General features: G+C 41.8%; 1 protein-coding gene across 2 annotated transcripts in view; it reads left to right on the forward strand.

Moving 5' to 3' along the window:
* Positions 1-27,927, forward strand: part of LOC127353416 (PDZ domain-containing RING finger protein 4-like) — a 111,607-nt gene that overhangs the window by 55,554 nt on the left and 28,126 nt on the right. The window contains exon 1 of one of the 2 annotated variants that reach the window (XM_051382626.1): positions 7,095-7,517. The exons of the other annotated variant lie outside the window; for it this stretch is intronic. Within the exon in view, the coding sequence (XP_051238586.1) occupies positions 7,449-7,517 (69 nt within the window). The 5' untranslated portion in view covers positions 7,095-7,448. Of the gene's footprint in view, positions 1-7,094; positions 7,518-27,927 lie in introns of those variants that run through there. 2 annotated transcript variants of the gene reach the window in all.

The raw sequence follows: 27,927 nt of genomic DNA on the forward strand, positions 1-27,927 counted from the left end.
TTAAAATGAAAAATATTTACAGTTTTAATTTCCGGAGTAACCAGTTATTGAAATTTATTCATACAGAAAAGCTGTTAAAAAGGCAATAAGTTGAGTTGAGTTTATTGCAAATCTATTTCACTTAGATCACCTTCCCACCAAGCATTTTCTTCTGAACACTAAGGGCCAAGAAAAATCTGTGCTCTTTTGAATATTAAAAACTAGATGACAAACAGCCATCTGCAGGGCAACTACGCACAGAAACATCAATAAAACAATTCACCCATTGTCATGCAGAGGTATGTAACTAAGTACAATCACTCAAGTACTGTACTTTCATAACAATTTGAGGTACTTGTTTTCACTAATCCTGATTTCTGAAATAGAGGATGAAGGTGCTTACCTGCTGAATATTGAACCATCAGTCATTACATTTACAGCACTGCTATCTAGCGGTCGGGGTTTTAAACACAAAAATTGATACAGCCCTCTTGACAGTCGATACAATATCACTAAACAAAATATTGCGATACTCAAGTGTATCGATATTGAAAAGTGCTGCCACTTTGTTTCTGTAAATCAGCACGAGAAAAGGCATGTGTAGCATGAGATCTGTGTCAATTGCGTGAGTCTCACACTAAATGCGTGGGAGTTGGCAGCTCTGACTAAGAAAATGTAAAATACCTCCTCCATTGTCTGTCCAGCTCTCCTTGAACACGGAAACGTAAGATAGGATTCCTTATTTCGGCCTATCTAAAACCTAAACACCCAGGAACTATAAATGTATGTCCTTGTTCAGTATTTATTTAAGACCTTCTTTCTTTTCTGATTCACTGTCATTTCACAGTCAAGTGGCCATTGGAGGTTTGTGCAGCTGGGGATCTCTCTGGTCTTGTTACTGTATGTAATATAATAAAAAGGGTGGAGTCCAGCACACATGGGGATTGTATCTGCCCACAAATATTATTAAACACCTCAGGCAACAGGAGCAGGCAGACCTATGGACCTCTAATGTGTCTCTGTTAGATCTACAGATACACGACACATGCTTCACAGCTAAGCTTTATTTATGCTCGAGTGCTTTATGCATTTGAAGCGATTACTATTCATTACAGGGTGGCTGGGGGAGCTTTAACTCCAGATCTGAGCTAAATATAAGGGAGCCAACATTTTCACCTTTGTTTCCTCAGAACTGCAGGGAGGCCGGTGCAGCCGTAGTGCAGCCGTAGTGCAGGATGTCTCGAGGGTGTCCTGCTACATGGGTGGGGTTGGGGTCAAGGTGTCATGTGGTTGTGAGTGTTCTCATGGCGGCAGTTAGTGCAGGCCACACATGGCAGCCTGAGGTTGAATGAATGTGAAAGCAGACTGAAGCCTCCAGCAGAGAAGGTAGCGGGGAACGTCTTGTCTTTCACTCACCGCTCCCCTCATCCCCCTCTTCTCCAGCAGTTAAAAACGTCAAACTGAATGTTTCCTCTGTGAAAAGGTCACTACTCTTACACGTGTTAAACTGATGTACTGTTTATTGGTCATTGGCCGAAACCCATGCCCGGTTCACCTGATAGGCATTTCTGAAATGCTGAGAGAAAGAGAAAGAGAGTATGGCCGCCGAGATACAGTGTAATAAAAATACAATTTGATTAAGGGTGGGTGATATGGATACAATCTTTTATGATGTATAATTTTATATTGGGGTTTTGATATTTATCTACTGGAAAACTCAGGTTTACTACTGATGTTACACAGCAATTAAAGTTCTACTCAGCATGTGAAAACATTGTTTATTTTTGTCTGTGGCTGAAAAAAACAAAACAAATAACCCCTGATGATGTACAGTAATAGAGATTTATATAACCGACCGTCTGTGCTACACAGGAGATATGGAGTTTGACAGAATTTTACCAGGATGCACTTTTGGAGCTTAATCCATACTAGGGACTAAATGTCAGGATATCTCAGCCTGAGATGCTTTTATTTTGAAGTGCAGTACTTAATTGCTGGAGTACCCTAAGTGTTGATAGATAAAATACACAGATTAAAATGTCTAAATCTGTGAAATAATTCTTGAAAAACCTTGAATTACATTGATGTAAAAATCGAGTATTAGCATTTAAAGGTCCATTTAGGGAGATCTATTAACATAAATGGAATGTAATATTCATAGGTATGTTTTCATTAGTATATAATCACCTGAATATAGGAATCATTGTATTTTCATTAGAATGAGCTGTTTTAATCTGTTCGATGGAGTCAGCCATGTTGAGCCGGCGTGTTTCTACAGTATCCCAGAATGGATAAACTGTAGCCACTGAAGTTTCTTTTACACACGTCACAGCCCATTTTCATTCCCAGGTTAAGGAAATACTGATGTGAGTGGTGTTCAGTTGGTTGCAATATGCCACTTCACCGCTAGATACCACTAAATGTTACACACTGGTACTTTACCTGTCTTGCTTATTGATTTGTAGCATTGCCTGAAATAGCCTATCTGTGTTACAAAATCCTGTTTTTTACAAATTTGTGCATACAATATTGTCACATCGCACAATCCTAATTCAGAATATAGCTCCACCACTCAGACAGTATTTCATCCAGATCTCAGATTTTCATTCTTGTCTTCTGCTTTTTCGCCTGACTAAACAAAAAGCTTGGCATATGCCACTTCCTCAGCAGTTTCACAGTCAGATAGTGAAAAGCTGGAGCTTCCTGTCTGTTGTGCACTTTGTTTCATCTCCATCCAGACAAAGGGGAGCATCAAGGTTAACCAGATGGTTTCTAGTCTGTGTTGTGGGGTATGTGTTTGTACAGTTTGTCATGTACTGCTTTGTGTATAAGTCTAAAGAAACTCCTTGGAGATTGTGCGATGTCTCAGAGAAGAAGCTCATTAGCAGTAAAACAAATGTGATTTTCATAAGAATGTCAGGCAAGCTAAGCTTTGTTAAAATGTGTCTTTTACATGTCACCATAATTTACAAGAAACATTTTTGTGTTTGCTCATAAAAAGTGTAACTGATATCTCATCACAGTTTATTAGCGAGGTAGATACATAAACGTTGTTAAATTATTGGATAAACATACTAATCACAGAGTCAAATAACCCAGTGATTCATAATTAATTGATGTAATTTGCAGGGTTTGAAAAAAAAAGGTCCATAGACACTTTGTGTGGGCAGAAACATGAGTTTAAATACCTTTTCATGCTATGAATTAGATAGCCATTATGTTGAATGGTTGCAAAGCAATTTTGCATACGTTCACATGGAAGGAAGCCCACAGTATGCTATTTTTATCCATGGTCATGTTCCCACGTGAATTAAAGATTGAAGCCTTTTTAATAATTTATTGTCATTGAGAAAGATGTTTTGGTTGGCTTCCCACAGTCTGGCCATGCTGGCTTTGAAGCATCCACCTGTGCATTCGTGTGTGCACGTTGGACCAACTCCCGTCAAAGCTGTCATCGGTGGAAGCAGGCTGCGATGATGATTCATTCACAAAAGGTCCTCATTTAATTACTCCCAAATCAAGTCACATGGATACCCAGGAGGAGCGGCTGCTTTACAGCGGCAGTGGGCGATCAGATCTAAGCCACGCGTCACATCACAAACCACTCTCAGATCCCCACGGCTCTCCATTCATGTGAATAGGATTTCAATCTTCAGTGCTCACACCGAAGAGATTTCCACCCACCTGGTGTGTCAGAGCTGGCCTAATAAACCTGTTTATGTATTAAACACTGCAGGGACACTTGATATTCCTGACAGACATTGCCATAGACAAGTAATCACAGCAATAAGTGCTTCTTATTAAATCTCTAGCTCTTTTTTTGTTGTCAAGGTTACCATAAGCTTGCACAAGTGTTGGAAAACAGACATCTCTTCCACAGACCTGGGATGATCCCGACTTTTCTGTCCCAAACCTAATCTTTGTGTCTATTGTTATTAAAGAATACTCATCTCATATTTGCCATATGTGGAAAAATCAGCTCCTTGGATGACAGGCGTCTTCTTCACCTAAGCGGCTGTCAAGAGCTTCACTGACAATAGCGGTGATTGGCAGCCATGATCGTCTCGAAAATTTGCAGCCAGAATAGAAATGAAAAAATACTCTCCATTTTGTACCTAATTTAAAAGTCATTCAGATGGGATGCATGTCAGGCTGACGAACCAAATGCAGTGGAATCTTGAATTGATCCAACTTGCTCTGGTGAGATGCGGTCGGCGGTATTTATCCCGCAACAAGAAATCCATACAAATACAGTATGTGGGTACTGATTGTGATTTTACATTCTATGCTGGCAGCGTCTTGATCAGTGTTGTATTTGTTGCTCATTTTATTGTTGTATGTGTGTACGTATGTTGTGTACATATGTGTGAAAATAGAAGCAGAGAAAAATACTCTATGGCTGTGTGAGCATTAGGCAGGCATGTCGGAGGGTATGAGGGTTTACAACTCGGCCATATACCTACATTACACACTTGGATGAAGGTTATACCTCCAGGTTTAAGGTGAGCTCAAATACCAGTTTGTCAGAAATGCAATTGAAGAAACCTCAAAATACACCCATCACGGTGAGGACAAATCGCTTCTCCATGCCCAGCGATGTGAGGCCCATTAACTGAGAGAATGAACACGATTGAGAGCCTGTTTCTACCTGAGCAGGCAAAGGGCAGACCGGATGATAAACGACCACTGGACAGTAGGAAAAGGACAGTGGGGAAGTCGAAAGGACATGGAAGGAGACAGAATCAGTTGTTGTCAATATGAAATACAGACTTATACAAAATAGCTGCTTTCATTTTCCATATAAATGTTAAACAATAAAATGTATTGAGTAGGTTTCCTATAGTGTTAACCCTGATCATAACTTCCACGTAAAAAGTACCAGATAGGCAAAGAGAGAATTTATATATCCAGTGAAGCTTCACCTTGTCAGAAAGTAAATGGTTTTACTAAATGTATCTATAATGTGCTAATCTTGCCCTCAGGTCACATCCGAAATGCAGTCTCAGGTAAATTCAGCCTGTCACAATGTAAAACCCATGGCCATAAAACACCTCGGGAGAGCTTTTATCAGTCTTAATGCACTCTTCAAAGAGCATCCTTCACTCTGCATGTCCCACTGAGAGGTGCTGCTTGACCGCAGGCAGAGGCTACTGTATCAGTCTCGCTGCACAAGTGAAGACCATTTGGGTGACCGATGAGCATCTTAACCTTTCGGGGTCAGTGAGTGCAACATCACAGAGCGCACTTCTTCACATGTACTAATATTGGATACTGTCAGCACATTCTCAATCTTATATTTGTCTCTCTATGCAGGGAGGATATTGTATTTGACCCTTCATGGTTTTACATTTTCTATCTATGCTGACTATAGAAAACTAGACTAGTCCTGGTTGCTCAAAAGCACTTCACTTTCAGTCCTCGAAACACAATTTCAGAAGACTGCCTCTGACTTACATTTTTTTCACAGTCTATTGTACCGCAAGCAAACATAGCACCCCTGTTCATCAAATGCAATATTATATCCCCGCTCCTCCGTCTCCCAACAAGACCCTTTGATGTCAAATTGACACTTTAGTGAACAGCTCTTCATGGATTTGATATTGCCTGGCAACTGCAGAAAACCCACTCCTTGTGACTTCTTCAGGATGAGGAGCGGATGGTAGCAAGGACGGTTTGGGTGGCAGAGACGAAGAGGGAGAATGGTGGATGGTATTAACCATAATGGTGCTGTATGATGTAGGTCTCTGTTTGGCTTGCCTCCAGGCAGTAGAGCAAAATTAAAGCCCAGAAAATCGGATTATGGAGTCCCTGGGGGTGGGATGCCCAGTAGCCAGCTGATGAGCGCTCATCTACTCTTAGCTGTATTCTGCACAGTGAGCCCCACTGTTGGCTGGGGGGCCAATTTGTTAACAATTATTGCTCGTTAGTGAAGCTTCCTGCTAGCGAAAGGGGATTCCATGGTGGGGACAATAGGCAAGGTCTATTGTTTTGCAATTATCGCAGTTTGAGGGAAGGCATTGGTTGATATAATGTCTGAAGTGTGAAGCTTTGCTGATTGCCAATTTGCGGTGAAGACCCCCATTATCAATGACACCTGTAGTGCCTACTGTGGCATAAATATGCAATGATTTGTTTTACCTCTGACATTATGCCAGTTCTCATCCCTAGCAGTTTGTGTCAATTCATATTTTACTTTTAAGATAGTTAGGCACAGCAAATTTGAGGTCTATTAACTGGATTTATTCCTGAAACACTGCCCATTGTATTGTGATGATAAAGAAAGACAAGTTATAATGCTGAATCTTTCAACTCTTCATTATAAGAAGGGTTGAAATGAACAATTATTTTCATTATTAAGATTGATTTGTATTGACAAAGTAATTGATGATGAAATGTTTGTATATATATATATATATATATGTGTGTGTGTGTGTGTGTGTGTGTGTGTGTGTGTGTGTGTGTGTGTGTGTATATTTATATATATATAAATACACACACAATTTCCCTATTACCCTTCTCCCATTCCTAACACTTTCTCTAATAACTGCATCTTTAACAGCTTAATCTCTGTTCCCATCCCAGTCTTTATTCTCTACGCTCTACTTCCTGCCTTCCCTCCCACAGTGGTAATCAGAATGTGAACATATTCACATACATTAAAAGTTTTCTTGTGGCACTGCCGGTGTCACTGTGAAACAGTTCAGATATATAATGTCATTCCTCATTTCCTTTAGAAATTAACACTACTTGGCAACACATCCTCCACTCATGAAGCAGATAAACAATCAATGAATAGCATCAGATGCAGGTAGGTTAAACATATGCCTTTCAACACCTCCTCTGCCCACAGTGTGTGTTGTCTCAGCACAATCAGCCCTGCCCAATATCTTCACAGGAGCTGCTCACACAAAGGAGCTTATTGTATAACTGTGCCTCAGTTTTAGTGAACCAGCGCTCCTGCTCTCACACAACCCTCCCTCTCCGTCAGTCCCCTCCCCTGCTCCCGCCTCCCTCATGAATATCACAGTGCTCCCCCTCATTATTCATGAGCTTGTATCAGCGTAGTCATGTGCGCCTACACCGAGGAGGGAAAAGGGGGGAGTGTCTCAGTGAACGAGAGTCACAACTCCAGCATGCAAGTGTGTGCATGTGTGTGTGAGTCTGTGAAATAGAGGGAGCGGGAGAGGAGAGAGGAGACACACCGGCTGATGCTGCTACTTGTACCACTGCTGAAGCTGCTGCCACACTGTTCACATCTGAACCTTCATCTGTTAGACTTAACTGGAGCTTTCTGTTCCTCTGACCTGGGGTTGTGCATGAGGTTTATGTGTGAATGGGATGTCTGAAAGAGATGCCTGCTAAAGAGTGACTGATGAGAACCAGCGCTCCGGTGTGGAGGGTGACCCCCTGTGTCCGTACCACCACTACTCGGGGAGAATTGGACGCCTGGCGTTTCCACGACGACTATAATGGGCTGCAATCTGTGCACTTTACAGAAGCGAGAGGAACACTACAAGCTGCTGTATGAGATTGCACAGGTGAGCAGAGGCACGGCAGACTCATCGATTGTGTGTGTTGTTGTATATGATTCATTATGCATGCTGTACGGAGAGCACTTCTAGGCTGCTGCTGCTGCTGCTTGTTGAAAATGGGTTCCAAACCAAGACAGGAGCCTTGTTGGGAGTGTTTCAGGGAGAAGATTAAAAAGGTATGAATGAAGGATTAATACACAAAATGAAAGTGAGGCAGCACAATGGAGAGAGAGAGGCTTCTTACTCACTAACAGATGTGTTTTGAGTAATGAGTAGTTGCTTAGAGAGCAGCCAGTGTACAGCCCGTTCAGCAGGATGAATGGGTTGTATTCATTTTTTATGAAATAGTGGCGTGTGAGCTCACAAATATAATTTCACATGATGTATTTGTGCAAATTTCTTTCGTCTTTGGATGACGTTCACAATGTGTCATTGAACATATTCACATACATTAAAAGTTTTCTTGTGGCACTGCCAGTGTCACTGTGAGACAGTTCAGTTTTGTGCCTGCAAATTTGTTTTTAACTTGGAGAAAACTTGGTCTTAAGGTCTTGAGGCCACAAATGCAATATGCAGTTATGCTCGTACAGTTTCAGATTCATTCATGCCTTGTTAGACTTCAACTGTTGAGTAGTTATGCATTTTTATGAGAAAGTCACTCTCTACTTTTTTTAAATACAATTAATTCTGAATAGGGGGATGAATATATCTCAGGCTGTGGCTAAGCACAACAGATAAACAAGCATTCACCCAAACACCTCCAGTCTCCCTATCAGCCCTCTTCCTGTGACAGGCTAATAACTGTGAAGCTCAGTGTCTCCTGGAAGTAGAGTAGTGCTCATCCCCCCTTCCAGTAGTGCCTGCCTTCACGCCACTGTGATCACAGTCTCATTAGCCGTTTTATACAACCATCCTGTGCATTAATTAGACGTGAAATGTCTCTCTTTACCCTTGTGAAGAGATGGGATGAGAGGAAGCGGGGGTGGCAAACTGTCTTGGGTTAACCACTGCCTGTAGCTTTCAGCTCGTGTGCAACTTGAGACGAACTCTGGGGATGGACATTGACAGTCAGAATTGGAACCACATGACCGACCGGAAAAAGCGGTGCTGCAAGCTTCTCGATCAGCAGTAAAGGAGGTTGCATTCATTAATGGTCTTTTTAATATTAGCAAACAGACAGAATTATCCAGGGATGATGAAGGAAGAAAAGGTAGCTGCCGCAGTGCCTGCCTCCCCTCAGGAGGACCATAAAAATAGTGCTGTCTTGGTGCTTATCTTGGCTTTTGCGCCTCTCTCCGCACCAGTTGTTAAGAAATAGGGTTGACTCCTTTCTTGTGGTTTAGCAGAGGGGATCAGGATCTGCCAAAGGGCCAGTCTCCAGGGCACCCTTGCTGTTGACAGGATCTCTATGGCATGTCTGTCCACCCACTGATATACGGAGCCGGTTCAGGCGGGAGCTGCAACATCAGCACCTACTTTCTGATCACCACTGTGGGAGGGTAGGCGGGAAGGATATAGAGCGTAGAGGATAAAGACTGGGATGGGAATAGAGAGTAAGCCGTTAAAGATGCAGTTGTTAGAGAAAGTGCTAGTGAGGGGAGAAGGGTAATAGGGAAATTAAAGAAAGGAGCAAACAGGTGAAAACTCTAATGCAGGTAGAAGACTAAAGAGGACAAAAGAGGGGAAGTTATCGAGTAAGACTTTTTGGTTTGAATGTGTTGTTTTTGAACGTTCCACAAATAAAAGACACACATACCTCTTGTCACATGTACATATTTGTGCACATACACATAAGTCCTCAGAGAGAAAACAACAAGCAGTACACCAGAACAGCAAATGCATAAAAACAGCAGAAGTAGAAAAGAAGAAGACCGACAGGATGGAGAGTCTCCTCCAGGCAGTGGTGCTTTCCCTGCAGCGAAAGAAGTGTGTCACCGTGTCTTTGTGGTCAGGAGAAGTGTGTTGTGACAGCATGAAGCTGCGCTCACTACTCACCCTGCCGGAAACCTAATCCTCTTTCTTACATATCATCTCATCTGTCTAGCTTGCCCACTCCTCAGCCTCGCTCCATGTTTTTTTCTATAATTCTCGCTCCTTTCTTTTTTCTGTCTTTTTGCCCTGTCTGTTTGCTGTTCAGAAACACACACACCTAGACATATACATACACACAATCTCGCCACTCCACTCTTGTGATTATGCAGAGTCGGTGAATGTGTGTATGCAAATGAGGTAGAAGTGGTTTGATAGTGTCACAGCGTGACTGACCAGCCATGCAGCAGGTTGATTCGAGGAGCAGGAGTCAGTCACAGTGGTTGGCTAGTCACCTTCCTCCCCTTCCCTTCACACCAAGAAACAATTTTGACACTCTCCTCGTCTGCCTGACCCCACTAGCTGTGGGAGATTTATGAATAGCTGGCTCCCTCACTCTCTCTTCATTCCCCCTTTCTCTCCATTCTCACGGCTGCGGGTGTTCTGCATGGAAATGTGCTTACCTTTCTCAGCTGGCCTGCAAAGCTATCTCACAGGGTTGACATTTTTTTTTTATTGTATCAGCTTTCTTGCCTGGACAAGAGGATGCAGGAATCTTCTTGTAGCCTCCAACTTTCTTATTTTTACATCTACTACTAATCATCACGTGTGCATTGTTCTTTTTTGTCTTTCTTTCTCTTTTTTGATTCCTCTCATCTTCTGTGATTGCATTTGTTTCAACCTTTGCTCCAGCCTACTCTGTGCTAGATTCCATTCCAGTTAACCTTACAATGATTGTCCTCTGTGTGGAGGAGGAGAAGGAAGTTTTTTTCCTAATCTTCGGTCAACAAGGATGAAACCTTGTTGAACCTATTGACCTTGGGGTTAGCAGCTCACGGACTACGGTCAGCCAGACTCTTACAGCTTGTGCTCTCCACCAGGCTGCTGCTCAGGCCATTTTTGCAGACAATAACATACTGTAGTTGATTCGCTTTGTAATCTGCCAGAGCTTTGTAATTCCCATTGTGTCTGTGAGCGCCCCTCAAGAGTGTCACACATTGTCTGTGCACCGCTGAAACCCAGTGATGTGTGGCTTTTTTGAGACTAATTAGCTGGATGGCAGATGTTGATGAGAGGAGCAACACAGTGTAGCTCAGAGTTATGTGGATAAGATGAGATTATTGCATTGTGTTGATGTATTAATGGTCTGCATTGTCTTTTGACAAAAGCTTTTTTTCAAATAGGGTTGCAGTCAACCCTAGCCTACCCAGGACTCCTTTAGGTGTCAGAACTCAGCAGTCAGTGCTGATGGTAAGCTACCACTAGGCTACAGTAGCAGCCAGCCACTGGCTTTTGCTACAAAAGTTTGCTGGGTAATGACTTTCATCCTTAGCTGTGCAGCGTACATACCCTCTGCATTTCATTATCCTGTTTTGTAATTCTCCAATGAGCCTGTTGTTCTTTTTAGTTACTAGAAGTTTTGAAAGCAGCATAGCCAGTTTTACAGTACAAGTTTTATTAGACGAGAGCAGAATCACTCTCCTCTGCATTTCAGAAATAAATGGAAAGCAGCTTCTCAGCTCAATGAGGCACAGCAGTCCCTGATAACTTGCTGATGCATATGAATGAGAATGAGGCACACACAGCACACACACACACACACACACACACACACACACACACACACACACACACACACACACACACACATGTGCACACACACATATCTGTCTACACGAAACAAAAACTTAGTGAATATTCTAAGTATAAAACAAGAAAGCTGTGTTCATGAATTTCAGTGTGACAGTGCTCAGGAGGCAGACTGTAATGGAATCTCAGAGTTTAGCAATGTCATGTTGAGCAGTGTCACCAGGTTGGCATTGCAGGACAGGCAGACATGAAGTGAAGCAGATCTGGATATCATTTGTTCCTGGAGTGAAGGGCGATTCCCAGGAGTTTTCTGCAGCAGGGTGGATATTCTGTTCTGTGTGGTAGCACTAGATGTGAAACCTGTGGACCGGAGAGGGTCTAGGACACAGCTGACTTGCTGCTGCGACACCAGTTGCCATGTGTGTAATGGATATGCATTCAATAAAAGGTTGAGCAGCTATCACAAGGGCCAGGCTTTCTGAGAAAGCAGTTGGCAAGCTGCACCAGGCTGCATGGATCATCACATACACAAAGCCTGCAAGAGTCACAAGTATTTGTGTTATCTTTGTAAGCAAGAGCATTATTTTCAAAGTTGCAAAGTGGGAGAGGAGTAATCTTGGGTGTCCGTCCTTCTGAAAGTTTCTGCTTTGACAATACTAGTTGACTTACAGTACACTTCCAAAGCTTGAGTGTTCAAGAAACTCTCCCTGTTGAATCGCCAATACATTATAGTTGTTAAGAACAAAGTCATGGTGATTGTGTGTCATAGATATTTGATATTGCTGTTGGTGTTCCTTATTATGGTTTTTAAGCATTGTGGGAACTATTCTGTTTTCTTTATACATGCTCCCTGTTTTTGTATTCTGCTGAACAGTGTTTTAATCTTGTTTTGTGAAGCGCTTTGAGCTGCATCTTTGCATGAAAGGTGCTGTACAAAAAAGTTATTAATAAAGGTACAACCCTGTGTACATAAAAATAACAGAAGGGAATTCATGATTACTAATGAATTAAAATCCATTCAATTTTGTACCAATTTGGTCGTGTTTTGTTGCTTTAATTCTGATAGACACATCTGATTATCTTCTTCTCAGTAGAAACCATGGCTGATTTGTCAGTCGACAGACTGGCATCTTGATTTAATTTCCTGCTGTTTTATCTGATAGTAAACTAAATATCTTTGCATTTTGGACTGTTGGTTGGTTATTTTAGTCATTTGAAGATGTCACCGTGGGCATTTTTCACTATTTTATAACATTTTCTAGACCAAGCAATGAATCGACTAATTGAGAAAATAATCAGTAAATAATGAAACAAAACGTTAATTGCAGCTCTTCTGTGAAATAGAATTTAAATTGCAAAAAAAACTCCCACTTTGCTTCTATGAGTACCGACATGTGCCTGTGATGCTTTGATGGTACATCAAGGCTGCTGAACCTTGCCCTCACCCCCCACCACATTCAGCACTGTCTCCAGACAGTTAGCCACAAATGTTCTCATCCATCTTCTTGTCCCATTATGTTTTTTCTGAAGGATGTCCCTCAACCATTAAAATTGATAGAAGTACAGAAAGAGGGGGAGGATGGGAAAAAAACGTGCTGCTTGATTGATCTCGTGTCCACCCAGGAAAGATTAGCCTGAAATATAATCTGGGCTTTATGTGCTGCTATTACAATTCTCAAGCAATACAAAGGTCCATATTTTGAAGCTCATTCATTAGGTACATGGACAGATGCATACACACACAAATACTTTTCATGCCTTGCCTAGTCAGCTCCATTCCTATCATCAGCTCTTGCTTCATCCTACAGCCTCTAACCAGAAGCCTGATCTGTCAGACAACCATGTTTGATTACAACACAAATGGATGTCTGCGAGCTTCGCTGCTGTCTGTCTCGGAGTTCCCAGCCGCTAAAATTGAGATCTAAATATGGTGAGATGATCTATTTCCACTTAGGCTGTCTACAAAGAAACAATATATACCTCCCTACTCTATGACTCCACTCGCAACGTCTAATACTATTCCTATACTTATCAGAATGAAGACGCTGCAGAGTGTTGCATAACCACAGCTTCACACTGACTGCGTAACTGGAGATTTCATTGTCTAATTTTGTGTGAACCACACATTCAATCGCTTGACTGCTTCTGTATAACGGATTGCAATACCTCAAAGCGTTTTTTTTTTTTTTTTCAACACAATGTTGTTTTAGATAAGGGAAAATTAAAAAGGAAGTTAAAATCCAGATCAGACATAGTGGCCCTGGAGAGGTGCGCTGAACTCCTCGGATACAGATGATGCCACATTTGCCACAAGACATGAAGTCAATGGTTTTTATCAGTCAGACCACTAAATCTCACCATGGAGGAGCAGAAGGGATTTAAGAGGGAGCTGATGAATTGACCTTTTCCTTTTCATCTGTTTCTTATCTCAATAAGAACCCAGATGACCTTTTCAGCCACATATCAAGTCTCCGGACCCCCTCGTCTCCTAATGCCTCTCCAACCCAACATGAACATAGCTCTTCAAAATTAGTTTTATCTCCCGTATGTGCTTCCGTCTGTACTGATTTATTTCATCTCACTCACAGCTACCGCCAAGGAAGGGCTACACAAACAAACCATGACATACCATTTTCCTTAGGGAACTAAAGCTGTTTATCAGAGAACAAATTTCTCTACATCTCACTGCTGGGTGTCAGATGTGGAAGTACTTGTTTTGTCTGTTTGCTGTTCTAAGGTATTCAGACAAGGGGCTGTGAAAGGAGGTGAATGTCTGATGTATGTGCACAAAAACAACAAGAAACCAATTATAGAACCAAACAAAGTCCTGGAGGTCATTATACTCATTCACCTTCCTTTTTTTATTCCCATCACCTCATTAATTTGTAGGGATAAAAGTAATTTCACTCTGGGTAAATCTCACTTTGGCGGATGAGGATGACATCAGCGTGGCGTCATCAATGAGTAACACCGAGCCCTTGTCTTAGTGCATGTTTTACTTTCACATGCTCATCAAGATCAAAGGCCGTCAACTTCAATCAGACTGGAGGAGCGACGGAGAAAATGAACTACATGCCTGAGTGTCTCAGTGCTGATTCCCAGTGAACCAGAGGCTCTATTTAATGAATTGAACCCGGTGTAAGATGACTCAGATGTTCTGTGCGTGTGTGTGTGTGTGTGTGTGTGTGTGTGTGTGTGTAAATAGCTGGGAAACGACATGTTACTGTGGCTTGGGAGATATGAAGTATTTTCTGTCCTAGTCTTTTTGTTTGTTACCAAATCTCTGCCAGTAAACAAAGGACAAAGGAGGCATATTTTTCTGCCCCCATTATTATTAGCCATGACTTGTTGCCCTCAGTATAACTCAGAACATGACATTATGCATTTCAGAGCAGCTATTTTTTTCCTTTTCACACACGCATCTGTGGTGTGTGCACGCATGTTTATGGAAATAGGCTTGTGTGTGTGCTTGATTGCTGCAAGCATGCATGCATGTGTGTTTGTATCTTACGGTGTGTCTCTGTCTGTGTGTATGTGGTCGCTTTTTTTAGGGGAGTCTTTGGACAGATAAATTCTGCTCTCCACTTTTGTTTGTGTGTGTGTGTTTATCATGTGTGGAGTGAGAACAGACCTGACAGCTTGTGCTTTTCACTACAAACATTGGTGAAAACAAAGAACTATGGGATACACACAGAGGGCTGTGCATCTGCATCCAGGGTGCCTCTTAGCTGATTATCTGAGTTTAAGCAGACAGAAGGGCCCTCATTAATTTATTGCCATTCACAAGAACGCATCTTCCCTACCCCTACCAATTAGTGGGGATTGTATGCTGAGAAGGAAGGGAAATTCAGCTAGAAACACATTCAACACATCTAACAACCATAATGACTATGAAACATTAGGAACCTCTGAATTTTAAAGTCTTGAAAAACCTTGATACATTTCTGTATTTCTGCTTAGTCTGTGCTCTTCTCATTGGTTTTGTTAGAAAAGACCTATTGGAAAAAGGTGGTGATGTCTGGTATTTTAGTGCATCATTCAGAATTTAGCAATTTACAAACTGGAATCATATTAGCTGTGGGATTTTTTTCAGACCATAGGTAGTGCTGGAATTAATTCCCTTCAAGCCCTGAGGCTATGCTGGCTACTTAAAGGCTGCAACATACACAGAGTTGCTACTGGTTGCACACACCAAAGAAAGGATGGGGATCGTGTCTGAGCACCCCTACGAGTTTGATCCACGTCCCGGCCTCCTCTTTGCATGTCGCCAACTGCACACTGCTCACAGCTCTATATTAGTTTCAGTTTATTTAGTTTTATATGTAGAAAAGAGACTGAACAAAAGGCTACTTCAGGGATGGAGTTACAATGCAACAGGCCACCTTTCATGCATTTATTTTCCCCTTCTCTGTTAGCGTATGCCTCTGAGAGGCTCATACTAGATATTACCCGCCCTTCTGATGTTGAGCAAACAATCAATAAAAAATGTTGACCACCAGGGAGACGCCACTGTCAATCAAATCTAATCAAACTACACCCACGCAGTCCTGATGAAGCAGTTTTTTTGAGAGTTAAATTCTTAAATAATGACTAAAGGATATTGTTTGGACTACGGACTTGGGCCTGGACCTACAGTATAGGTTGAAATCAATATCATAGTTGTAATAATAACAATATTTTTTACAAGATGGCAAATGAAGGTAAAATATAATAACAATTAAACTGATAAATTGTGATCTTGTGATACAATTCATACCAGACAAAATGTAAATGTTACATTTTTCAAATAAAATAAGCTTGGAATCATTCAATCACACAATTTCACAAAAGGATATCAAAATATTTTCATATTATCAGGATACAATGCCACTGAGAGTCGATATGAGATGCTGTTGAATTATCACTGAGCTCTAAATCAAAACTCTCTAGATCCTCATCAAAACAATTAGAAAATGATTCAATATATTTTCTTCATTTACTCGTGAATCTGAGAGGACAAAAACAAGGTCTTCTTATTGCTGACAGAACACACAGGCATTCTCTTATCTGTAAGAGAATGTGTTCAGCATCCAGTTTCCCCCTAGCCGCAAGATATCAGCTCCAACATCACCACTGACATTTGGAGAAATAGGATGTTGTCAGGGCAGGGGCTGCCGGTGTGATCTATAGTCGATAAAAAGAGGTGACAAAGCCTCGAGTTCTTGCGGTAGATGCTTTCGGTGACGGCCCTTTTCACTCTTTGTCTTTTACTCTACCGCTCTGCTTCTCTTATATTGCTTTTACTTTCATACTTTCACCTCTGCATGAGCACGGTGCCTCGGAAGGTGTGGATTGTCTGTTAGAGATGTGTGTGTGTGTGTGTGTGTGTGTGTGTGTGTGTGTGTGTGTGTGTGCGTGTGTGTGCGCGTGTGTGTGAGAACATGACTGATGCTGGAGTAGGTCAGAAGATCAGTCTGTGTGTGTCTTGGGGGAAGAGGAGGAGTTGGGGTGTCAGGGTGACACAAAGCCCCCCGGGTGAGGCCGCCATGCTGGGTGTCACTCCTCAGGTCAGCGGGCACCCCCTGCAGCGCCCATGATAAGCCCGGCCTGACAGGCGTTTGATGGGGAGGGTGACACACACTCACACCTCCCTGCTCCACAGCTCGCACGGCCAGGCCCTGGGGAGGAAAGTGATAAGAGGCTCCACGAATGCAGCCGCTGCAGTGACATTAGCTATCTAACAGTCATTCTTCAAGGCTCAAATCCAGAGAAAACACGAAGAGCCAGTCCTATCAAGTATTAGTAGCCAGCGCACAAAAGCCAGACAACAAGCCCTTAGCTGTGTTTTTGTAAATAAAGCTTGAGGGTTTGTGTTTTCAGATTGCGATATGGCTGAGTGTTTAAGTCTAATGTGGCGAGCGGAGCCGTTGCTTTATTGTTGCTGCTGCTCTCACTCTGACACACTGACACAGTTCCAAAGGCCCCGCTTTTAATGAAGTGCATTCGCAATGAGAGCATCACAATGGCTTTTTAAGAACTCCAACCTTTCTCAAATGAAATCAATGACTCATCAATGTAGAGTGAGTTTCAGTTGACACCTCAGTGTAAATGTAATTTAATTGGATTGCAAAATCTATTGAAGTCCAATCTTATTAGAATTTGAAGTAAGCCGGTCTAAGGGTTAATTGATTTCCTAGCAAGAAATGTTTCATGTGGAAGAGTTTGCCAAATGCTAATTTCCGTTTGTTGCAGAAGAAAGCAAAATGAGAGTAGCATTTTAAAATTGAGGCACACTTCATTTTACATGCATAAATATGAGCGAGCAAGAGAAAGGAAACTATTTTTACAACACATTGTTGTGAAACAGCAGCTAGCAGAAGTTCACAGTAGATGCAATCTTTGTGAGGTTGGAATGGCAACCATGTTTTCTCCCCCGCAGCACTGCAGTCAACCCAGCACCTCCTACACAACCCAGATCCTCTCACAGTCAGGCCTCCTTCCTCACAGCCTCAACACTAGCAGGCAGACTGGCACACTGGGGAGGGAGCCACCTGCCTTATTCAGTTCCTTGTTCTGTAGCAAGTTGCATTCAGATATTGAGTTGTAAAAGCTTGCAAATATGTTGTTCTTGATTCATTATAAAACATTGTAATTTCATCATGAAGCCTTAAAAATGTACAATTTAGTCTCCAATTTCAAGGAATTTTCTTCCAAGAAAGATAGTCTATACACTTTTGTGTTGTAATACTATACCAGTATAATACCAGTAGATTTGTTTTATATATATATGATGAATTTTACGTAATTTAAGGAAGACCCTACATCTGGTGAACCCAAACTATAGTCTTTCTGATGTTAACATGAACATTATCTACCAATGCAGATAATATTTAACATCAGAAAGACTAAAACCCAGAGAAAATGCTATTTTTCCCACCATCCGTAACCTAGTCTGATGAAAAAAAAACAAAAACACTTACGAAATAGATACAGGCACCCTCTATATCGCTGTATTGTGCGCCCTCTGGCTAATTTCCCACAGAATAAATGCTTTACTCACTGTGCTAACATCAAGATTGACATGGGAAAAACAGACATCCATGACACACTGGAGGGAAGAAAACACAGTGCCAGGTGGACAAATGGGCCCACCAAACCCGAGTGCAACAGCTATACAGCTAGGAGTAACATACATGTCTGAGTCACCCTCACATGCGAGCAAGATGCCAGAGATGAGGGCTTCCAATTGCAGTGACCCTTCCTTCATGTGGCGTCAGTTTTGGCTTTCCTGAGCCAACACCTCTAGCAGCAGCACTCTGCTGATGTGCACTCACTTGTATTTTGACATCTACCTTGATATCAGACTATTTTTCTTTATTCTGGTTTGGTATGGTTCACTGAATGGGCTGCATTGACCGCTCTTTCTCTGTGCAACTCCATGGATTTACACTTATTCCAGAGGACAAACCACCAAATAAAATATTTTTTATGGTCTCCACCTCAGTGATCAGCACCTCAATTGCAAAGTTTTTCTTTTTTGTTTGTTTTGCAGAAGGTTTGGCCATTGTGATTTGGACAGAAGATAACAGCAGGTGCATATTATAGTAATTTGCATAGTAATTTATGTGAGAAGGCAAGGCAGGGTAAGTGGCTCATTCATGTGTGGTCAATTTAACATTGAATGGGATGTATAAAGGAAAGGTGCACAGGACCTGCCTGGTTTTATACGGACATTTCTTTGTTTACGTATTTTTCAAGTTTTGTGCGTATGCCTTTTTTCAGTATGAATCAGTCTTTCATACATGAGGCCCCTGGGAACTACAATCACAGTGAAGTGACTCTTTTCCATCTTGGCCAATTCATAGTTTGAATCAGTGTATTCACTTGGACGAATGCCTTCCATCACGAAAAGACAGCAATTCATAATAAAATCTGTCCGAAGTGAAGGAGTTTGATTATCCATTCACAACTGAGTGTAGGACGAGATCGATAGGCTGTTGGGTAAAACATCTGTTGTGATGTAAGCTTTTTACTGGACTGTTTAGGTGAAGAGACACCTGAGCCTGAAGGCAAAGCTCTCAATGTGTCATTCTGTCAGTGTATGTTCAAATCCTCAGCTGTTGTGATGACCTCTGAGAAATGATGAATGAAATGTAAATGAGATTTCATTGTGGCTGGTAGGGCTCTACTTTAGGGACTGGGTGAGTAACTTTTAATTTCTGGAAAGACCTTTGTAGGTAAACCACCATTGAAGTTTCCTTTAAAAGGAAACAAGTTGAGGTGGTTCAGGCATCTGATCTGGATTCCTCTTCTGGAGGTATTCCAGGCATCCATTTGGGTGGAGACAGTGGGCAGACCGAGAACATGCTGGAGCGATTACTGTACATATCTAATCTGCCCTGGGAACACTTTAAGTTCCCCCAGAAAGAGCTACAGAATGGGGCCGCAGAAAAATATGTTTTGCCACCATCACCCAGACCTCAATAAGCAGTGTAGAATGGATGGATGTACCAGCCTACATAAATGTGTATCGTATTTATGTATTTGAAGTTGAAGTTATACAGATGACTTACTCTTTCTCCCAAAGTTTGTGTGACTTTCACTTTGCAAAAAACAAACTAACTGCAGACAAACTGTTTATAAATGTATTTCAGTCTCAGTTGATGTGTAGACTATGTCTGACTGTCCTCTGAGGTCAAATTTGAAAGCAAGAGAGGCACAGATCAAGAAAGACGAGACAGATATTGTACAATGTCACAGGCGCGCCGAGTAGTAGTCCATTAGTGTCATCGGCATGTCACTAACTCTGAGTGTCATCGGCCCATGTCAGTTTCTCTCCATCGCTTGTCAAATGTGAGGAGGGAGTGGCTGCTGTCACCACACAAACACGCTGAGAGCTTCCTAAAAAAAATAACAGACAGTGATGGATCAGTGCCAGAGGACCACAGTGAAGCACAAAAGCTTGCTTCAGCCAAACATAGTCAGCAGCAAATGACGCCTTATTTGACTGTAAACAAGATCTGTGAGTTATGCAGGTTATATACACTGTGTATGGTTGCATAAAAGGTCAGATATTGACTTGAAATTGCCAACATTTTATAGTAATAGCAGTTAAACAAAGCAAATTTGATTTGAAAACTGTGTTTTCCTCAGAGGTGTGCCTGAGGGAATAGCACAGAGGCAATCAATACAGGAATGTCTGTTTTTAGACACTGAGTGCATTTTAGACTGTTGGTGAATTAATCAATAGCAGAGTATGTTTTGAGATAGAGAGACAAGGGGGTGGGATGAGGATGGGCTACTTCCTCCACCTGAGGGCTGCAATTCATCAGGGAACTGACAGAACGCTGTAAAAAAAAGGGGGGGGGGGACAAGGAGCAAGCATAAAGCTCCCACTTGACACAGTGCTTCTGTGTGTTTGTGTATCTGCACAGTTTGTATGGGGTTTATGCAAGTGTGTATGTGTGTGTCTTTGAATGGCAAAACATCATATCATGCTTTTTCAGCTCTCCACTAGATTTTCCTGCTCTCTGGAGAAAGTTGTATTTCAGGGAACACAGAGTCTGGAAATATCCTGGCTGCTTGGGGAATATCTATCACGCTTGCATGTTCTTTGTACAGGAATGAATTTGGCAGTCACACAACTGAGGGAGTTCCATTTTCCTCTCTGTCTTTGTCTGACAAGTCTACACCGCAGCCCACACCTCAGTGATGGCCTCAGGTGAATTTAAGATGTATAGGTCTTCTTGTGCCAGGAAATGGCCATGCAAGGCCTGAAGCCTGCAACGATGGATAAGTCCTTTGTCTCATATATGAAACATTATTAAATACAGGTGTCACTTGTAGCTGTGATTTACTGAAAACGATCAAAAAAGCAAAAATATATTCCTACCAAAAGCAGGTTACATAAATGTTTGATATCAATACACAATGGCATCTAGGATAAAGCTAAAATTTATGTTAAGAACACAGGTCCCTTCAGTTATAAATAAAAGCCACTAGAAGGACCGACATTAAAGTGCAGACATTTTCTTTAGCAGACCAATAATACATTCTTTGTAAAGTGAAAATCCATCCATCTGCAGTATTATAACGGGTAACTGCATGTATAACGGGAGTGGGGGTGACTTTAAATTTAGTCGGTGAGGTGAGAGGAGCTCTATTATCCCTTAAGTGGTTGTAGCATGTGTGAACAAAATTGTTGAAGCTGCAGATTTATTTATGTATGCTGTATCTGCTGGGTGAACAGGTGGGTTTATTTGAAAATCAATTACAAACTTTTCTTCTGTTTAATCTCATATGTCCTGAAAAAAACACTAGCTGGAACACACAACAGTAAGTGTTTTCTATTATTTAGCAGTAATAACAAATGAGCTGCAGCAAAATAGCTCAACATTTGGGGAATATGTTAGATTAGATTAGAGCGGTAAGAAACCACTCTCATGCCTGTTAGTTAATTATAAAGCAAGTCATAGACAATTAGCTTAGCTTAGCATACAGATTAGGAACAGGGGGAAACAGCTAGCCTGGTTTGTCCAAAGTTGTAACCGGCAAAGACTCCAGGAAGACGCTTCACTTGGCCAACAAATAGTTACAGCTCATGGGTAGTTACCCATGCTTTTGAACAGAGCCAGGCTAGCTTAATGCTAAGCTAATCATCTGCTGCTTCTAGCATTAACACTTAATGGACATATAGAGTGATATCTAGCCTCATATCTAGCTCTCATGAAAGTAGGGAGACTAACCAACAGACTAACCAACCTTATTTACAACAGACATTTTGACATGTTAAACACAGGTGCAATAACATTATTAATGGTCGTGGGGTTCCAGTTTTAGGGCCCTATAGTGTGCATGCTGACTCTGTAAAATGATGCAGTGGCATATCTAAACTGAACTCTGAATCAAACATGTGCTGTTCCTGCAACAGTAACTGCCTGCTGACTGAAAGGTATCCTAAAAATACATTTTGTGTGACTTCTCCATGAACCAGTGGGGAAACTCTTTGTTGAGTATCACGCTGTCTCCACATGGACTCTGCTCCCACTGAGCTGTTATCCTCCTGTGCTAAATGTTGGTGTTTGGCAGAGAATTAAATGCGCGAAGCAGAGAGAGAAGAGAGGGAACCGAAGTGCCAGATGTAAAAGGCTTTAACAGGTTGCCCTACTGCTGCTTGGGGCCAATTAGCATTTGTCATGACCAACTTCCACCCCGCCATCGGTCTGTATGTTTTGAACACAGATTCCTTTTCACTTGCAATATGGTTTATATTTTATTAGCTTCACTAATTGTCTCCATCTACAGCCCTCCTCTGCCTGTTTCCAAGTCATAGAATTGTTATCAGAAAATCACAGTGGAACAGACGCTTTGCTCCCAAGCAGTTGCGCTCATCTAATTATAAAACACTAGGTAAATGTTGAGCAGATGCCCTCCACCAATATCCCCACCATCCCCCTCTCTGCCTTCCAATTGAGAGAGCCATTTGGTCTCATTCTAGTGTTACATTGGCTCCACATGGAGTGGTGATCCTTGCCAAGTGACTGCCGTGGTATAAATGAACCTAATCGCTCGCCAACTCTACACACCGTCCAGCAGACAAGAACAAAAGAAGAACTTCAGCTAAAGTGGTCCGCTACACCCTGCTGTGGTGCCCAACTTCTCAGCCTTCCTCACATTGTGGTGTCCAGCTTAGAAACTTGTGTTTGCAGTGAGGAGTGTGATGCTGCATTACCTTCTAATGACTAATAGCTTCGATGTCCTTGTGCCTTGCATTTGGCAGGGCCGTGCCACAATTAGGCATCTGTTAGTTGTGGAAGAGGGATAAGGAAAATGGATAGTAGGGGAAGTGGGGAAGATGTAAGAAAAAACGTGACTTTCACCAGTTAATGTAGCAACCTGTGACCTGGATGATTAAGCTCATAAAGCAAACCTTTTGATAGCCGAAAACTTCCAGTGCATCGAATGGCTCCCTTCTCTTTCTAAATGCTTATCATGGCTTGGTTGTGATTATTTATCCATATTTCAGTTGTTTCCTTTGATAAAATAAATGTTGCTGTTGCAGATGCGGCACTAATTTGCACATTTGCTTGACCAATTATGATGAGCAGTTACCGTAGCACTGCCTAAATGTACATGGAAATTGGAGTATTTACTTCCGAGTAAGGCCAGAATTTAGTTCCAGAAACTTCATACAAAACAATAGAACAATGAAAAATAAAAGCAGAATCCATGTTAAATAATTTTGCTTTTAGTTCCTGAAATGGAAAAGTGTGATTTGTTTATCATGCTTCAAGTTGGACATGGCCTTCCTCTTCCCCTCCTCCAGTGTTCACATCTTTCTCCTGGCTTCATTACCCCTCATACCACACGCTCTGTGCTGGGGAGGCAGAGCAGCTGTCATTTCTGTCTGGCAGGAGTGTCTCTTCTCTCCGCCACAGCCACAAGTGACCTGTTCCTGTCTCCAAGCCAGGACAGATGACAGCCCCTCTGCAGTCTGTATGGCCCAGGTGTAGGCTGCGGGTATAAGCTTCATTGGGATCCAAACCATGGTTGTGATTGCACTAAATAGCTGATTAAAATTTAATCTTGGCCTTGCAGTTGTAGGGATAAAGCCTTGTAAAACAATTCTGACTTTGTGTGTAGGTAGGATGAATTTGAAATACACATACACGCTGGAACAATCACGCACGTGTGCACACGGAGCATCCATTACACACTTGGACTATAAATCTGCCTTGGAATTAACCAGTGAGTAGAGGCTGATTGCTGTAGCGGTCCCCTCGCACTCTCAGGAATGAGAATAAATGAGCGGACGCTGGCATGAACAATCCTTTATTACACCCATTAGCCAGAGGAGCCCGAGCCTTATGAAACAGGGGACACCAAACAAGCAGCCCAGTCGTCACATATGTGGCCTACTTATGGTTCCCATGACAGTGTGAAGACCCCCCCACTCCCCCCCCCCCCATCCCCATCCGCACCATTGCCACCACCATGCATGCATACCATTACCACATTACCCATCCACCGCCCAATGCGTTTCCACATTCAGCAGTGCAGGCGCCTGCGTACTCGTCGTAATGTCAAAATATTTCTGAAGTGCCAGCTAATAAGTGCAGCTCTGGAGTGCCTCCACAAGCTCAATATGTTCATCAACACATTTTTTTTTTTCTGTTGGAGAAACTTCAAGAGATGGCAGAATCATTAATCAGGAAGTTTGCTGTGTATTGCCTGTAAATCATTCTACTCATTCCTGGATGCACTCTTCAAACAACCACAGTGCCAGGTGTTCTTAATCAAGATTGGTTTGTTTGCTTGTTTTTTGCATACATTAAAAGTGCCAGGTGGACTATTTTTTCATTAATGTATTCTCCATCAAGAGCAAGGTAATGTTACAGCTCATTTACTGTGCAAAGCTTCAGGTCATATAAACATGTTTTGACAGGTGTTTCATTACATTCAGAATAGACTGGCTGACATTGTTAGTTGTATTTTCTATTAGAGGTTATTTGATCCCTGCTGTTAGACCAAGTAAGGGACTCCTGTTGGTCTTCGTTTCATATAAGGCATTCGGCTGTATTATTGAAATCTTAAGTACAGCAGCTGGCCTGTAGTACTCTATAGTCCAGATTGGCCAAGAAAAGACGATTATTCATTCTTTGTCCATAAACCAATACCTAACATAACCCCCTCTGACTTGCTACAGTCAGCGTATCATTTCCAGTTGTGTGCTTCTGTGTTGTTGGTAGTGCATTTTTACTGCTCTAGATCAACCCACTTAATTGTGTTTAATATTTAATATGTGCGATATTCTTCATTACATCAGATAATTACACACTATACACTTAAACGTACACAAGTTCTGCTCAAGCCCTCATAGCTCTGTCATTTTTGTGACTTTGTCTCTAATCCCACAGTTGTTTTCACACTCTATTCAGTTCTGCTAGTTACAGTGCTTTAGCTTTGCGGTTCGCAATGTCTTCTCCCTCCCTCTCCTGGTCTCTGTTGCTCGGTGTCAAATGTTTAGCTATTCCTCTGACTCCTTTTAGAGATAATACGTGTAATAAATGTCCGAGTTGGGTTGTGAACTTTGCGCCGTCATTACCATACGGTTGTAGTTGAATAATTTGCTTATTTCAGCTTGACCTACATTTCATTTTCAGTCAATGAAAGTGACATTGTGTGTCTCCTGTCTGCCATGCAGCGGCCCAGGCACATGCAGACAGACCAGTAGTGCTCATATGTCCTTTCTTCCACAACCGATTATTGATTTTCATAATCAACTGTCCCATATTTTTTGCAAATCAATTATATAATTGAATTTAGAATATTCATTGAGAGCCCTAGTGCTCTAATGCCATAATTGATCATAATACTCTATTTGATAACATTTCTATCACATAGAAGTAAGCTTTTGGGGTTTTAAACTTTTTGCTTATGGGAATCGAAACATAGTTCTTGAATCTAGAGAACTTGACAGAAGTGAAATTTTAACAAAATGTTACAAGCTTTTGACAAAACCTTTCAGTTTTAAGACAATATTTTAACATCAGCATTTGGACAGCCTGTAAATGATTGCTTGCCATCGTGATGAAATGTGGCTCCGAACAAATTGTGTTCATGGTTTGAAATTCAAATTCAAGCTCCATCATAAACATGAGCAAACTGAACTGATTTATATTACTGAAGTAAAATTGCTGAAATCTCTGCCATATGTACTTCTGCTAGTGGTAGAAACTGTCAGTGCCAAAAAGAAGTGCCTTGTCCTACTGTACTTGTATTCACTATAAGGAGGCTGATTTGAACATTTTCCCCTGTTCACAACTAATGTTATGTTCAATCAGTTGTGCCCTAAACGAATGGCAAAGGACAAGGCGAATGTGAGTGATAAAGGTGTCATGTCCTTCCATGAATCTACAGGTACAGTATTTGTGAACAAGTATATAGTAGCTCTTCTGAGCACCATTTCTGTTCCAACTGTGTAATCAGGACACAGTGGGAAACACTGAATTGCATCCAATTTCCTCTCACTTCCCTTTGTTTATTGACTCGGGGACCTGACAAGGAGTGAGACTCGAGTGGGTTGAGAGGAAATCACAGACATCGACTCTCCTAACCTCTCGCTGGCACTTTCTCCGTGCCATGAAGAACGCAACAGGGAGCCTTGAAGTAGATTGATTACACTTGTGATCACTCTTCTAAGATAATGTCCTTCCTTTTAATCATGCATTGTGCCGCTGCTCTTTACAAGGATAAGATTATCATCAGCAACTTCATCACTGTCTCATTGTAAATGCCATCCTAATTGGACAGCTCTGCTTTTCATTGGAAGTTTTGATCTTATTTACTGCTGTGTGCCCTTCAGCTGAAATGGGCCTGTATTTTTATTGGTCTGCTCTCTTCTGTTCTATGTAATGTCTTCTCAGTCACACAGAGGAGTCAAATGTGTTGTCTTCACTTTCTAAGAACTACATTTGGGGATTTTTTACAGCTGGAGTGTAGATTGTTACTTACTAGGTGAACGTTATTACTCTAAAAAACTCCCTAGGACTTCTCAAACTGCTCTTTGTAAAATCAAAGAGTTGGCAGTATGTTAGCTTGATCCCTGTGGTGTTGAGCTTTGCCGAGTGCTCTGAAGTCAATAACTTCGTATTTACTCATTGGGCACCAGAGACGACTTATAATCCTGCGACTCCATAAACCTAACATTTCATCAAAAAACACCAGCAATTTACCTGCCAGACATCTCAGACATTCTCCGAAACATTTCCAGTGTTTGGATTAAGATTTGAAGATGAGTTTGGTGCAAAGAAAGCTTGAATGAGAGTTCAACCCTCGCAGCCTCAGGCTATCATCAGTAATCCTGTCCTTTTGTTCTCTTTGACATTGGCAGCATTGACCAAACCTGCTTGCTGTCGGTCCATGAGGCACTCTTGATTTTACCGTTCAAGCCTCTTGTCAGGTCCTTTGTAGTGGTTGACATTTGTGATGGGACACTAATTACTCTATTTGCCTCTGGGGAAAGTGTTAAAGCAGCAGCCACAGGCACAAGATACCTGCAATCACACATGTGCAATAATTAATTGTTTTATTGACATTTTTCTCAAGAGGTAGACTAAAATTTGAAACATCTTGTAGTTGAGGTTTGTTCTTCTTCCATCTATTTGTTCCTCCATATTCTTACCTTAGCTCTTTCTTTAATTTTTTTTCTTCCCTTTCCTTGACACCCCACTTGAACTGGCTCCCAGTTAATGGTAAACAGGCAGATCACTGCCCAGTCGCAGGGGGTCCTGACTGACCTTTAACACTCTCCCAGTTTATTATTTGCACTGTCAAAGCTCCACGTGCCACCATCTGACCTCCACTCTCATTCCCAAACCATCGACCGTGCAAGAGCCGCACAGACAAAAGAGCCAGTTGGAGAGGGGACGGACGGGGAAGTCAGACGAGACGCCTTTGTTGTGATCACGAGTGTGTCTGGCATTATGTAAATAGTGCTTATCCAGTGTTAATTGCCTCTGCTGCTAGGATGAGCATATTAAACGTGAAGGAAACAATTTACCGCTTTCAAAGTCTCCCCAGGCCACCATGAATAAGACCCACCCTGGCATCTGAAGGCATAGCTGGTGCCATCTGTTACGTGTCATCTCTGCACTCTAAAACTTCACGGGAAATAGCAGATAATAAAGAATAAATGTGGTTCATTACAACTTTGGTTTTATTTTTCTTGTTTTTGACATTATTTCTCTGTGTAATAAGAACATTGTACTCACGTTAATTGCTGGGATCTGGGAATGTGGAGATAAAAATATGGGTAAGC

The sequence above is a fragment of the Dicentrarchus labrax genome, unplaced genomic scaffold (genome assembly GCF_905237075.1).
Source record: "Dicentrarchus labrax unplaced genomic scaffold, dlabrax2021, whole genome shotgun sequence".
In the NCBI taxonomy this organism is placed as follows: Eukaryota; Metazoa; Chordata; class Actinopteri; family Moronidae; genus Dicentrarchus; species Dicentrarchus labrax.